Here is a 14,629-nt window from a genome sequence, read left to right as displayed (position 1 = left end):
ATCTGGAGGGAACCTGAGGTGGCAGCGGACCCACTTGCAAACGGATCTCTCCCTCTGCCTTTGGAAGAACATCTTTCACTTGAATTATCTACCACCCAAACACGGTCCCGTTATCTTAGGCCATTGGGACAGTAATTTTCTCTTTTCCTCTCACCGAGGTTTGATCACAGAACCGTGAATTACTTTCAGCTTCAAATTCCTTCTTTTTTTCGTGCTTAGACACTCGCAGTTCGTTAACGTGTGCAAATGCTTGGACGAGCTGGCACCCACTGCCGTGGCATTGACATTTGATTTACTTTCACATCACTTGACTGCTTCTTATCTCGCTTCTGGAGAGCACCGACGAGTCCCGATTCTTTTTTTTTTTTTTTTTTTTTTTCGAACTCTCACCTGTTCCATTGAGTTTCTCTTCACTCCCAATTCAATCTGGCAAAACCGATCTTTCTCTCCCCGATTCTACATTATTGGCTGGTGAACAACATCTCGACAAAATCCGGCTCGTCGAGTCGACCCGAGCATTTGGCTCGTACAATCAACATATCCTTTGACTGCTCACCCGACAAAACCATTCCCCCGCACCATTCTCTCATATTCCGATCATCGAGATTGTATGAGACTGCGACAGCGCGGCATCGAAACCTCATTGTGTTTTGACCACGAGGACAGCCCACCACCGAGGGCAATCACCCCATCCGACTCATCATCAATGTTGACTTGACAGGTTGGATGAGTGGCCACAGAAGTCAAAACAATCTGGGAATGAATCAACATGCCGAGTAATCAACCAGACAAGAACCCACTGACTGGCGGCTTGCCAACTCAGAATCAAGGCGACACCACATCCAACCTCAAAAATTATGATCCAGCTACACAAGTTCAGAAGCCGGAGGATCGGGATGCGGACAATCCCATCCTGGTGTGGGACCTGAATGATTGGAGACCCTCTCAGCATCTCGGAGGGAACGGGAACATCTCCAACATCGCACCCAACTTGGCACCCAATATCAGCGCCATCGTCCTGTCCAGAACGGAACGCTATTTCAGAGGGATCCCCGGAACTGAGGATGAAGCTCATACCTTCAACGCGAGCGCCGCGAAAGGGTTCACCTTCAGGAACCACGCAGTGAAGGAGACCGGTCGAGATGACCGAACTATACCCCCAGAATTCTTTGACCAGAATCTGTATCTGCGACCTGAGCGATACATCCAACGACTCAGGTTTGCGAACGCCTCGCAAACTTCAAAACTGAACCTGGCAGACGGAACTCTAGCCGTGGAGATCTACATGAATGTAACTTTGTGGGTCGGACTCTGGCCCCGGGTTGCATCTCTCGAGGATGCCAGGTCGTTCATCATGAGGACTTCAGACTGGTTCTTTTGGGACCTGAACGACCGCACCGACGTCCAGTCCAGTAACCTGTGGGAAAGAGTTCGACTGAACTTTGAGGAGATGAAGGAGCGTGGACTGGACCCCAAATACCTGGTTCGACACAAAGGGGCCATTGTTACCTCCCTCTCAAGCGAGCATGACCCCCGAGACCTATCACTACCGACCCCCAGACGGAGCCCAGAGTACACCCAAAGACTCGCTCGATGGCGAAGATACGGCCAGTGCGAATCAGCAGGAGGTCCGGAGATGCTGACGATAAAGCAACAACGATCAGTGAAATCCTACCTGAGGGAAATGACGGGGCACTGGGTGAATAAGAACAATCCCTGGGTGATGGACGAGATGGACTGGATCAGAGACCCTGCGAATCCACCAGTGTGGACCTGGATCCGAGTTGATGAGTCCGAAATTCGACTCCGAGGCATCAATCACTACGAACTTCTTGTCAGGACCGACCTCCTTCCCTACTCTGGTCTGCGTGATGGGAAGTTCATGAATGACCATTTCGTCAAAGTATCCCGCCAGGGCAGGCGAGCAGATGCATACCTTAAACGCTTGGCTGACGCAAGGAACATGAAACTGATCATCGACGATGAGAATGGGAGAGTGGTGCCACTGGTGACCCCTTGCAGGAGAGCATATGCCAGACCATCTTTTGATTTCTACCCGGTGATGGGCGATCAGCCAGCCACCATCTCCGAAGTTCAGGCAGCCAAGAACGAGATACTGATGATGGCCAACGCTCCCCCGTGGGGGTCAAGTTTCCTTAGCCCAGGGGCAAATAAGACGCCGACGCTTTTTGTTTTTGAGCAGGGATTCTCCAGAGAGACGAAGTGGGAGGACTATCTGAAGAAGATTCGAATGGCTGTGGCGACAGGGAAAGCCTCCAAGGGGATGACCGCACTAGCTGGCAGAGGCGACCCAGAATACGCGGTTCTGCAGAAAGAGCCCGGACCAGAGACCGACTGGGTATCGTTGGTGAATAATTTCCTCCGAAAAATTAAAGAACCAGACGCAGATATATCGGGCTCGGTCCCCAAGCGGGATTGGAATTCTCCCATGATCTACCTCAGCCATATCCAGAAAGAACCTACATCCCCCTCTTGGCTTGCAGAATGTTCAAACATCACCCCCGCTGAGCAATATGCGTTCGAAGTCCTCACTTTCGATGAGACCAAAGTCTTCTTCAGGCGACTACTTGGTTCGGAGCTCGACATTCGTCACGACAAGGTTAACCGGATTGCACGTAAACCCCAGGTTTACTCGGTCGAGTGGCACGAAGATCCCGACATTATTGTCGACAATGTGGTCCACACCTTGGGCGGGATCACCAGTCTTCAAGCGGTGAGATGCATTCTGAAGGGACTTCGGGCAGTCAAGAACTGGGACAACAAGGATCCCAAATCCAGGCCCTCAATTTCCAGGCACACCTACCCGCAGCAGCTGAGTTACACGGGTGCACATTGGGGGCGAACGGCGAAGTGGTTCCAGAAGGTCGACAAGAAAGCAGCGGACAAGAAGGCCAAGAAAAAGGGAGACCCAAACCCCACATCAGATAAGGAATACGACGGAGAACTGCTGGCGCCATACGAGAAACAACTGAAGGTCAATGGCGTGCATTGCCCTCTGCTTGAGGAAAAGGTTGATGAGCTTACGCTATCAAGGTCCACTCCCGAAATTATCGGAGTCTTCATCAGGATCATGGCAACCAAGTGCCTGTACCGAGAGAAACCACCACCCCGACAAATTTACATTCTGAGACTTGAGGACGTGTGGCTCACCGATCCGAAGTTTAGAAACAAGAAATGGGTGGGAGATCTCATGCTGCGCGAATTTGACATGGAATACGCCAGAAAGATCAGAGAGCACATCGCGGCCTTCGCATTCGGTGACCGGAGGCGGCCACCCGAGCCAACTCCCATCCGGACTTTGACTGCAGCTGAAGAAGCCTCTCGCGCCCTAGTTTTCCCTCTCAGACCCAAAAACTATTTGACCGATTTGCACCAGAGGAAACCTTGGAACGACCAGGTGAGAGTGGGTGTACAACTTGGCCGGGATCGCATCTTTTCGCCTGTGAAAGCAGCAGAAATTAAAAAGGCGACAGACAACCACAAGACCGCGGGTTCAGCCAAAGGGAAGGATGCGACAACGTCCACTCCTGAAAAGCCCAAAAGCGCGAATACTGTAGATGATTCCACCCAGAAGCGAAAAGATGTCGACAGCGACCTGGAAAAGGAAACTCCAGCCCGGAAGAAAAGAAGAAACGGAGCACCGGAGACAGAGGCTTCAGTTCTGCCAGCGAAGGCGCCGAATCTGGCTGGTCTCTCATCCGATTCCACCGTTGCTCCCAAAACCCAGCAGAGCACTTTTCCAGTCATGCCTCCTCACAAAAGCTTTGACGACTTCAAACTCTCGGTGTCCTCCAGCTTTGACCCATCTGTGGCAAGTTTCATGCCTCGCGAGGTATACAGCTGGTATTCTGAGATGCGGGCCGCAGCGGAAGCAAGGGAGATGGCTTTCTCCAACGTACTGACCGAAACACATACACTGAGAACAGCCGTGGCCAATCATGAAACTGAGATCACGCAACTGAGGGGTGAAGTGGAACGCCTGATGGAGAAGCTGGCAGAAGAGAAGAACAAACCGGCGGCTGCAAGGGAGATGTTGGCGCTGGTGAAACAAATGAACACAATGGGGTCCCAGATTGAAAGCCTACTAACCCAGAATTCAGCGGAACAGGTTGCTGAGCGTGATGATAACTCCATCGATGCCGAGGACATGGACCCGGATGGGGAGAACCTAGAGACGCAGGACAATGTCGAAGAGACGCGCAAAGAAGATGAGACCGAGAAGGAGGCTTTCATTTTTTCAATCCCCCAGGGACAGTGGGAGATACCCAACGAATCTGTGGGACAGATTCCTTTTAGCAACCTCAAAATTATGATGGAGTCTCCAGCTTTCCGGGAATGGGTTGGAGATTTCAGTGGCAAGCTTGACACGAGGGTCATTCAGAAGCATGCTGCTAGGCTCTGTGAAGCTCTTGGCGTAATACCCCAAGATCCCCATCAAATTGTGATCCAGGAAAACGAGAGGACATATGGACGACCACCCATCTCTCAATCGTCAACCACCGGCAATCGGGAAACGACCCTTGAAAAACCAGCATCTGGAGGGACAAGTATGGTGAGACTCTCTGTGGGCGGGGATCAGCCCGCTGAGAACAATCTCCAGAAATGGAAAAGTCTGGAACACATGATGATACTCGAAGACACCGGCTGGCATCCCCACTTTGCTTTCTTCGACGGAGAGAAAGAGTGGACAGTGGACCAAAGAAAGTTGGGACCCAGAATGACTGCCGAGGATGTCGCCCGTATCCTGAGCAGCCCCAGCTTTAGGCGGTCGCTGGACAAAGTGAAGAATCAACGCCCTTGCAAAATTGAAGGGCTGATCAGCAAAAGTTGGAGTGAAGCCTACCCTACCTACTCCGCGGACCTCGAACTGGTGCTGCGGGCTGTGGACACGCATCATACCCAATTCACTGATTCTGAAATAATTGCAACTGCGGGCACGTTTCAATGGAAAATGAATATGCACCACCAAACGCAATTGGGTTTCGGAGTAATACGTGTCCTCCAACAGGCAATTGGATGCAAATGTTACTTGATTCTGAGGGGCGCACAGCATGAAAAAGACGTCCAGAGGGCCTTGCACGAAGTCTGTGTGCAAACAGGCGCGGGAACGGGCGACAGTCCCGATGGCATTGTCCCCTTCATACCCACCGGGTTTGTGATGAAATATCTAGCGGACGCCTTCCGGACAGCGCGAATGCCCATGTTGAGTTTCGACAACATTTACAACGGTTCTCGCGTGGATGAACCCGCGATCTCCTCTAACGAGACACTGACAATCAAGACCACCAAGATGAAATGGAGGGTGCCACTGATCCTGCTGGGTGATGATGACTTCCATGGGGAAGTCTTCAAAGTTAGCCGAGACCGGCAGTTTCTGAACGAACTTGACAAAATGACAATCCCCGACCCATGGGCAGCTGTGAAACTGCTACAGAAATACCTGGGCAAAGGCACACCCTCCACTACCAAGAGCGATGAGACTCCCATCTTTGAAGAATCCAGCTGGACAGTTTCGGACGGAATCCAAGGCTGGACCCTGTTCCGGGAGGATATCGACGCACATATCGGTAGCCTTGAGGTAGCAGACATTCTGCAGTCGGTAGACTTCAGACGGCACCTCAGAACCTTGAATGGCTTGCATATGTCCTACGACGAACGAAAAAAAGCGGCAGCTGAACATGTTGTGAATATGTGGGCACAGAAATACCCCACATACGATGCCCATATGACGATTCTGAGAAGAGCGGAGAAGAGACAATCTTGTTGGAGACAGACGGGACTCACGGGAGATAATGAGGATGCTGTTGTTCTCACATACGGGCCGCTCGTCTGGACAATCCCCTTGACTAAGCTCGCGGCAGACGAACTCGAGATCCTGGCGAAATTGGGAGAGAAGATTGATTTCAAACGATACCTGGTGCAGCGGGAGGCTCTCACCACAGAAGCATTTCTTTCCACTCTCAGAACCCTCATCCGACAGTATGGCCCCTCGCTGACTAGTTCACGTTGGTCTGTTGACAAACCGGGACTTGCCGCTTCCAAAATAGCCAACATTCTGAAAACCCGGCTTATGTTCGGAAATCTTCCTCCCACCCACGGTTTCATGGCACTAAATTCAGGGAAGCAATTGTGCAAGATCTCCGACGGAGTGAAGGAATGGGTTTTCAACACCCAGTTCGTTGACGAGTACATGACGAATACAGAGGTGCAGACCATTGCCTCAAGAGCGGATTTTCGCACTATTTTGAAAGCACACCCAAGCTCATCACCTGACTTGATCATCAATGAGCTGAAGATCTCTTGGGAATCCCAAAATCCCGGATATCTTGAGGATGAAGAATACGTTAGACAATTTTTGGACGATGCGACCTGCGATGAGGACACTGACGACAAAGGCGTGACAGTTAATCTGACGTACGGAGGATACGAATGGTCGGTAACTTTGAGAGAAACTGACCACAGTGCTCAGAATCAGTTGCTCGAAGTTTTGAGATTGGCAACTTTTCCGCCCCTGCTGGTGGTCCGGGACGTTTATAATGACAAGGGGGTTTTGGCTGTGGCCAGGGAAGTGGCAGATCTGATCGCGGGGAATGAAATGGAGGGTCGTTCACTAATATGGGGAGGGCGAGCTTGGTATGCTCGCAAACTGGCTTCAAGGTTTCACTCAAGGGAGGACTAATTTTCTGGTTTTTATTCTTGAGAAAAACTGACGGCCCCATGGTTCTGAAGGGGTCGTCTTCCAAATAACGGCGAGGGACTCCGTGGGGCAGATTTACTTTGGGAGCTGATCACGTTTGTTTTCACGCAACTTTCTGATCCGAGAAACAGATCTAGAACTCGGTAGAGGTTCGGTGATTTTCCCAGCTTTTCCGACATAGATTTCTAGTGGCGAATCAGAGCACGATATTTCATTTTCTTTGTGGTTTGCTTTTCCACCGTTTCATACCCGCAACAGGAAAGGGCCCCTCACCTTTGCCTCTACATCTCTCGGGTTTGTCGACTGCCAAACGGAAACACAGTATTGGATGACTTTAAACGCTGTAGTTCCATCCATTGCGCCACCGGTGCTGGGCCTTGATTTTCATCAATCCATGTTTTTTGTTTCTAATTATTACTTACATTTCTGGCAGGCAAGTTCTGTTACTGAGCACCACTCCCAGCCCTTGAAGGTACCCAGCTTCACTTTCGCTCACGACACGATTAGTCTGGTGCTGCTATCCTTTTGTTTTTGCGAGAGAACGGCGCGTTTGCAACGAGATATCTGCCTGCCTGTCTTGCCAAAGTAACGTTTGCCTCACTCTCGAACATACGCCGTAAGCTACATCTGTGTTGGATTAAGCGCAAGCACCCGGCATCGGTTGTAGCTAGCGGCATCATCAAATCGGAACCCACAAGGACAAGTCACCTGCCGAAAAGTACAGCCATTAATCCATCAAGCCGTGAGCGGAAGCCCTATCCTCTGTAAATACGCACATTCGTCGACCCGATGCTACGAGGCGCCAGTTGAACCCTGGACACGTCGACATGGGAGGCCCACCCTCACACCAGTCTGCTGGGCAGGGTGGACAAGGTACTGAGCAGAGGCATACGAGGTGCCATCCCAATCTTCAGCTCTTCTGCTACGACTCTAAATGTCGTTTCAGAGGGTGGTACGGGCAAACCATCGACTACTTATCAAGACAATCAAGGATCGTCAAAACACGACACTTCGAAAAAACGAAGGTTTCCCATCCGAAAGCCCCAGCTCCCAGAAGATGTTGAAGATGACCAGGGACAACGCTTGCATGAAGTTGACCTATGGCCTTTGCACTTGGTGGATCAACCTTGGTGATATCAAGGCCGAGCATCTGAAGCTTTTGATGCGGGTCTTGTCAACAACAGATTTCAAGGCCCTGCTGGTGGTGAGAGGGGTGAATTTCGGCGAGGATATTATCAACTTTGCTCAGGAAGTTATCCAGCGCCACAAGATCAGGCTGGATACTCCGCAACCGAGTTTGAGGCTGATTTGGGGGTCTTGAGCCTGGCATATCCACCGTTTGGCACTCGGGCTTGGGGGCATTCCCTAAGTATTGTTAGCAGGTGGAGGATACACGTGTCGCTGCGCGTTCCCAGAAGGCTACTTAGGTTTTGAGCAACTAATCATGCGTCGACCTTTATTTGGCCACAGCTTTGACGGGCTACCTCAGAACTATGGCAGCCCAGGGGAATTCGCGAAGGAAGCATCATTTTGGGACGCGGGTTGCGTCAATTTCCACATTGGTACTGAATGGATTTGGGATACTAGTAAGCTCAGGGAACTCGTACGGCTCGGTAATTTAGCTACCCATGTACCTGTTTCCGAACTCCGGCTCTCCCCTTACCAAACTAGCAAGGACTATGTAGTCCAACAAAACATTGGAGTTTCTCCAGAAGTTACTGCAAAACTAACTCTGTGACCCCCTTATTTTCTTTTATCACCAGAGACCAACGAATGCACAATGCGCAATACTAAACATTCCGCCGAGAGCTTCTCCTCTGTTCAGAAACACATTTGCCAGCAAATACTACTCGTGATCTTGCTCATCATCATGGTATGTGTGCTCGTCCGAGATTCTGACCCGCTTCCTGCCCCTGTCGGACCGACCCTGATCCGAATCGAGCTCGTCCGACCGCTCAGACTGCTGCCGAGTCTGAGAACGTGTAGCGCGAGGCTGTGATGAGTTTGGAGCCTCTGATGCTGAAGTTGAGGTAACCGAATGCTCACGACGAATGGCTTCCAGATCCTTGGCTCGACTAGTCTCCTCCCGCCTCGCGAGTTTCGCAGATTTGTTGCGGCTCTTGGCCTCATGCTGGTCCTCCTTGTATTTCTTGCACAACTTGTTATAAAGCTCGACTTGAGCATTGACGGACTGGGTAAGGGTTTTCAAATGGTCCCTGGCAGAGTTCTCTTGGTCGCCCTCTGAGCTAGAGCCGGACATACTCTGAATCGCCTTTAAAACAAACTTCTCTGCCACAGGTACGGCGTTGGTATGATGAGTGATGTAGCGCTTGTTTCCCTTGTGTTGTGTAAACTCTAGAAACACAGCATAGATGGAATCGATATGCTTGTCATACAGAGCATCAATGGTGGCCGTCATTTCACTAATTGTATCATATATTAGAACTAGTATGTAGTTTGCCAGTGCTGAAATGATGTATCAGAACCTACTTGGCCTGAGCTGCTTGGCTAGCTGTGCTCCGTCGTCCGACGCTGCCTTCACCTGCGCTTGATACGGCTGAGCTGACGCTCGATCCGCGTCTTCCCCTGGTATGAGCTATTAGGATCTCACAGCTGGCCATAACACTCTGCAACTGAGCGGCCAGCACGTTCTGATTGTTGATCAGAATCTGCTCGACTGGGGATAGCATGTTAATGTCCGCAGGATGAAGCCACATCATAGTCGCCGTCGGATTGACATTGCTGAACGATTCCGTTAGTTGGAGCTGGTTGGACGCCTGCAATTTGGGGTTATAAACTCACGGGCGAGGCGGTGCAATGACCTCAATATCATCCGAGTCCGACATTGTGACGGAAAATAAGAGACGGTAGTTCAGAGCATGAAAAACCAGATGCGAAAGGCGGTAGGTAGTTCAGAACGTGAGAACCCAGATCCGAGAGGCTGTGGGTCAGAACAAGAGGGAAGGAGGATGCGAAAGGCGGTAGCTCAAAATGTTTTTTTTTTCTGGTACATTGTGGCCTGACAGTCCATAGGCCGGTGTCAGACCCACTTGTCGACGGACTGCCTTCCATTTTCGATCGTACTTGAGATGTGGGCGTGTAACTGTTTTTTTTTTCTTCTTTCTTTCTTTTTTCCTTTTTCTTCAAAAAAAAAGAATCCAAGCCGCCACCTTCTTGCGTCTCGCACTTGTTGTGTCGAATTGTTCCCCGCGCTTCGAAGCCCCTCTTCGCATACAGTTTGTTCTTCGCGTTCTGAATCCCCTTGTCGCATACCGTCTTGCGTTCTGGACCACTTACTGCCTTTCGCATCTCTCGAGAAGTCCTGCCCAAGATGTCAGAATCCCTTGCACAGGTTGGCCAGCGCCGCCTTACCCTGTTTGAGCAGATCAATCGCATCGAACTCGACGGAGATGAGGCCATCTTCAATCTTATGGAGGAGCTGAAAGCAGATGAAGTCGAGGCTGCTGGTTTCAGATGGCATGCCTACAGCACTCAGAAGGACCAAGATCGGACTTTGGAGCTCTGTGAGTTAATTAACTACCTACGCATGCGTTCTTTCAGCAACAATCTAACTGCCTACCTACCTACTTATGTATTCTTTCAGAATCCACCTCCCTATCCGCCCAAGCTAACTGTTATACTTCTTTTTGCAGATAAAAAGTTTCTGAGGCTTCAGAAGATCCTACCAAACGAAAACGACGAAACACTTTCTGAGAAGGATCAAGATCTTATCATGTTCCCGACTGAGAAAAGGACACTGCATACAAATGCTCGTTATTTCGTCATTTTCGTTGCCAGATTTGCACCTGGTCTCCGAGGCAGAATGACATATTCCCGACTCGCGAGGTATCGCCTCGACTTCATATTCTGGACGAACCGCATTCATGACAAGTACGGCTTAGAGCGCCCGTCGAAGAGCATGCTGTACAATCAAATCACTGAAGCTATGCGTTTTGCATCCAAGAAATATCAGCTGAGCGCTGGCGGCATTCGCACCCGTTCTGGAATCGGTCTCAATGAGCTTCGCCAACTCATAGATTTGGATATGACAACAACACCCAGTATGGACAACGCAGAGGGTCATCATCTAGCCTGGCTTCTGGGAAGGGTCTGCTGCGTTCGACCAGGAAGCATAGGGTGGTCTCACAGAGAATATGAGAAGACTGGACAATACCTAACTTGGGGTGACGTCCGCATCACTCGGACTGAGGAAAAGGGGCGATTTGTTGCTGAAATATGCTTCCGCACTCTGAAAACCAATTTCGACGATCCTGAGCGTGGGCGCAACAAACCGAACCCGCTGCAGGAGCTGAAAACAACGATCGTCAGCCCGAGTTCGTTGGACGCATTGGTGTTCTCGATCCCACATCGCCTTCTGACCATGGCGATTCGACGAGGACTACTCGTCGGCATTAATACCATTGATGAGCTTTTCAACGGCACCAATTATGAGATTCTGGTACGCTTTGTTTTTTATATTTTATCTGTGAATTTCTTCAGCATTCTCTATTTGATATTCTGAATATTGATTCTCCTTTCTGAAACCCTGACGCCGAAATTTCACACTTTAATTATTTGGTTTCTTTGCCGAAAGCCACTTCACGAAAGTTGTTCTAACATTTATAACTTGTACAGATTAAACCAGAAGCTAGACCCCTCCCCGTGGTTTTATCAGCGGCCCCCCGAGGGCTGGGAGTGGTCGAAAAGCCCATCAGTGCACTCGCACTGACCGGATACCTTCGCACCAGAGGAGAGAGACTCGGGTATCCCGAGACCATTAACTTCATGTCGATACGCCGACGTTCAGCAACGGACTTGACACGATTGATTGGCAGAGATGCGACACGAACTTTAATGAACCACGACCCAGATTCTCGGATTCTCGAAAAGTGGTATTTGGACTTTACTCCAACAACCGATTTGATGAATTTGGCCTTGGGGAACACCAATGATCTTGGCCAGGAATCTATGGATCTTCTGAAGAGAGCAAACCCTCTGGCTATTGGAGCCATTTCACATGATCCAGCAGCTTTGGCAAAACTGCATGGGCCCGCGCTTAATGCCCTGGTGTCAAAGATTATGGCTTCAGCGCCAATGCCAGACCAGCCCCGTCGCCAACATGAGCAGACGTTGTTCAGAAGACGTGTTCAATACGCTGCCAAGAAGATCCTTCTGAGCGAGCAAGTACAAAAACAACGAGAGACACTGAAGTTGCAAGAATACCAAGAACGCGTTCAGGCTATTGGTAAATCATCATTTATGGAAGAGATTCTGAAACTAACTCGCAAAGCGTTGGAGGAGGCTCCCGACGACATTGATATTGACGATGACGCAGTTGATCAAGAAACGGGCATGTTTGTGGAAGATGTCCCCGATGAGCTGGCCGAAGAAGACCTTGAGGACCAAGATGACACCTTGGGTCAAGATTCAGTCCAGGTGCAAGTTGACGAGGAAGAATATCTCAGAAGCCCAGATGCTGAGTCGGAAGTCCCGTACGCTGATGCTGCAAAAACCTTTATGGAAATTCTCTTGCAAGGGTCGCTCTCTCAGCACAATGACTACAAAAACAACCCAGTCCACTGCCCGTTATGTGAGCAAGACGAAACCATCCCTCGGAAGTTCAAGGTAAATAGACGCAACCCAGAATTACTTTCATAATTAGCTGGATCTTTCGTTTCTGACTGGGCGTGCTGAATGTAGGACAAGAAATGGAACAACCCATCAAAACTTGCAGCCCATATGCAGACACCACTTCACACCCCAAAGGGTCTTTGGGAGAGACAGGCTGAGGAACTGGCTTCTCTGAGAGGGGATGGAAGATTTGAGTGCAGCTATTGCAAGGAGATCGGCGTGGATGAGGACGAATACCACTTCGCCAACCTCAGAGCTCTCTTCGTTCACGTCGAGAACGACACCAAATTCACAAGACCCGAGGCAAAGCATCAGCTCGAGATGCACAAAGAACTAAAAGGGCGAGATGGATGGGGTGAACCTGGGTGGGCCGAGCATCAGGGAGACGTCCGCAAAAGGATTGTCAAGGAGGCCCGCGACTATAGACTGAAACGAGACCTCCGGCCGTTTGATTTCAACTACTCTGATCACAAAGAGATACCTGTTGGCATTCCAGTTCAGAACAACCCGGGTATTCTGAGAGGTGGTCCTGCTCCCAGTGTCTCGTCACACCCTGCTAAACGTGCCAGGCCTTACAGGCTTGATGACAGCATTCTGAGCTTCACAGATTCACAGACTGAGATCCCGCTTCATCAACAGCATCTCATTAGATCCACGCCAGTCTCTCAGATATCCGAGCTGCCCAGCTTCGCCACTGTTATACCCGTTGCGCATCGTCGTTTTATTACGACAAAAAAACATTCCTCTAGTTAATCTGGCTGAGCTGCGCCGTCGACTCCTGACGCCAAGGCGACGAAAGAACGGATACATAAAGACTCAATGCCACCATCATCACGACCAGATGCAGCAAAATAAACACCACGCTATACACCAAGAAACATCCCACCGCATTAAGAAAAGCATTCAAACATCCGACGACAGCGACCTCATGCAATCGCAGTCATCTCATCAGGAGAGTGCACAATGTTGGCTGACTTGCACTCGACCTTGCGATCCGAATAGGGGAGGCCGCTGCCCATGGTCCAGTTCGGGTTCTGGTAAAAGTCCTGGGTGCAGTCGAGCGTAAGGTTGATGAAGCCAAAAACAGAAAAGGTTACACTATTCATCACGAGGCCAAGGTCAGCAGACTGCTCTGCATGGAGGCTACACAGCCTTAAAGACAAGGGAAATGCGACTACTTACGGCCATCCATCCTCGGCCTCATGGCAAGTCCAAGTCTGATTGACCCTCAACCAATTCGCAGCCCGGTTGAACTCAAACGTGGCCTCCCCACCTGTGCCGCCGCCCGCAATTGCCCCCGTGGGCAGGTCGCACCGGTACGTCTGGTCGCCGTAGAAAAAGTCGGTGAGGCGCGAGCTGGTGGCGGAGCACTTTGAAACGGACGGGGCGAGCGCCTCGGTCGCCAGGTTGAAGTCGACCGATCCCCACGCGTTCTGGTGCGCCGGGGTACTGTACGTCCAGCTCCCGCGGTAGACAAAGTCGCTGATGGTCCACTTGGGCGGCGTCCACGACGAGGCCAGGCAGCCGACGGACGTGCTGTCGTTGAGGATGCGAGGCTGCGGGTCGCGGCCTGTCGGGCGGCCGGGGAGGGGGTTGCTGGTTGCTAGGAGGGGGAGGATTGTCAGGAGGAGGGTGAGCGTGGACGGCATCTTGATTGTGGATGAAGGATTAGGATTAACAGTGATGGTGGTCTATGGAAGATTATGGCCAAATTAGGGTTAGTTTGTATGCTTGTATGAGTATCAATTCGAGCTATCAAGAAATATTCAGTAGCGGTGGCCTTTGCCTTATATCCTATTCCTCACCGGATGCGATCAAACGAAAAATAACGGTGAGAATGTGGTGTGATGCATCCAGGGACCAGAAGCTGAACGGCTGCACGCCGCGTGATGCCTCCCTCACCCAAAGCAAGCTCGTAATATGCAAGATGCAAATGTCAATTGACCGAAAAGGTCTCGTGTCTCAGAGACAAGTTTCCCTTTTTCAGCAGCTAGATCAGTCAGCAAAAAGCTATACAAGTGGCCCAATCAGGCAAGTTCTACTTGGAGCAAGCGCAATCGCATCGTCGACTCCAGCTCGCCAAGACCTCGTATTCTTGTCTAAATTGCTGCGAGAGCGGTAGAAGGTCCATGAATTAATTGTATACGCAGTAAATGACCGGAGTGGTAAGATGCCTTGTGGACGAGCGCAGCTGAAAGAACACGGGCCGACAAACACAGCATTTCTGCGCGGCCAGGGTTCAATCGGCTGCTCAAATTTCCAAGACAATGACAGAGGAAT

General features: G+C 50.6%; 5 protein-coding genes across 5 annotated transcripts; 3 read left to right on the top strand and 2 right to left on the bottom strand.

Annotated features, from left to right (window-relative positions):
- Positions 1-769: 769 nt before the first annotated feature.
- MGG_07905 (uncharacterized protein) lies at positions 770-7,188 on the top strand (the record flags this gene model as incomplete). The annotated part of the gene is made up of 2 exons (XM_003713099.1): positions 770-6,654; positions 7,152-7,188. 2 exons carry the CDS (start codon positions 770-772, stop codon positions 7,186-7,188), a joined length of 5,922 nt encoding a protein of 1,973 aa, XP_003713147.1.
- A 464-nt stretch (positions 7,189-7,652) lies between these two features.
- On the top strand, positions 7,653-8,039 carry MGG_07904 (uncharacterized protein; the record flags this gene model as incomplete). Its single annotated transcript, XM_003713098.1, has 1 exon — positions 7,653-8,039. The coding sequence occupies one exon, from the start codon at positions 7,653-7,655 to the stop codon at positions 8,037-8,039; it is 387 nt and encodes a 128-aa protein (XP_003713146.1).
- Positions 8,040-8,247: 208 nt separating this feature from the next.
- Positions 8,248-9,673, bottom strand: MGG_07903 (uncharacterized protein). The gene is made up of 3 exons (XM_003713097.1): positions 9,521-9,673; positions 9,209-9,460; positions 8,248-9,141 (listed from the first exon to the last, which is right to left on the bottom strand). Exons 1-3 carry the CDS (start codon positions 9,562-9,564, stop codon positions 8,565-8,567), a joined length of 873 nt encoding a protein of 290 aa, XP_003713145.1. The 5' UTR covers positions 9,565-9,673; the 3' UTR covers positions 8,248-8,564.
- Positions 9,674-9,977: 304 nt separating this feature from the next.
- Positions 9,978-14,125, top strand: MGG_16961 (uncharacterized protein). The gene is made up of 4 exons (XM_003713095.1): positions 9,978-10,242; positions 10,372-11,177; positions 11,354-12,343; positions 12,419-14,125. Exons 1-4 carry the CDS (start codon positions 10,050-10,052, stop codon positions 13,100-13,102), a joined length of 2,673 nt encoding a protein of 890 aa, XP_003713143.1. The 5' UTR covers positions 9,978-10,049; the 3' UTR covers positions 13,103-14,125.
- On the bottom strand, positions 13,276-13,998 carry MGG_07901 (uncharacterized protein; the record flags this gene model as incomplete). Its single annotated transcript, XM_003713096.1, has 2 exons — positions 13,276-13,447; positions 13,532-13,998. The coding sequence occupies 2 exons, from the start codon at positions 13,996-13,998 to the stop codon at positions 13,276-13,278; spliced, it is 639 nt and encodes a 212-aa protein (XP_003713144.1).
- Positions 14,126-14,629: the final 504 nt, after the last annotated feature.

The sequence above is a fragment of the Pyricularia oryzae genome, chromosome 3 (assembly GCF_000002495.2).
Source record: "Pyricularia oryzae 70-15 chromosome 3, whole genome shotgun sequence".
Lineage (NCBI taxonomy): Eukaryota > Fungi > Ascomycota > Sordariomycetes > Magnaporthales > Pyriculariaceae > Pyricularia > Pyricularia oryzae.
The sequence above is the reverse complement of the archived record's forward strand: the minus strand, read 5'-3'. Positions and strand labels throughout refer to the sequence as shown.

Excerpts from the sequence above, each read along its gene's own strand:
- MGG_07903 (XM_003713097.1), bottom strand. The coding sequence starts at position 9,564 with ATGTCGGACTCGGATGATATTGAGGTCATTGCACCGCCTCGCCC. Across the intron at positions 9,461-9,520 it reads GTCATTGCACCGCCTCGCCC|CAATGTCAATCCGACGGCGA; the intron begins GTGAGTTTATAA and ends GGAATCGTTCAG. Across the intron at positions 9,142-9,208 it reads AGCCAAGCAGCTCAGGCCAA|TGAAATGACGGCCACCATTG; the intron begins GTAGGTTCTGAT and ends TGATACAATTAG.
- MGG_16961 (XM_003713095.1), top strand. The coding sequence starts at position 10,050 with ATGTCAGAATCCCTTGCACAGGTTGGCCAGCGCCGCCTTACCCTGTTT. Across the intron at positions 10,243-10,371 it reads AGATCGGACTTTGGAGCTCT|ATAAAAAGTTTCTGAGGCTT; the intron begins GTGAGTTAATTA and ends TTCTTTTTGCAG. Across the intron at positions 11,178-11,353 it reads GCACCAATTATGAGATTCTG|ATTAAACCAGAAGCTAGACC; the intron begins GTACGCTTTGTT and ends TAACTTGTACAG.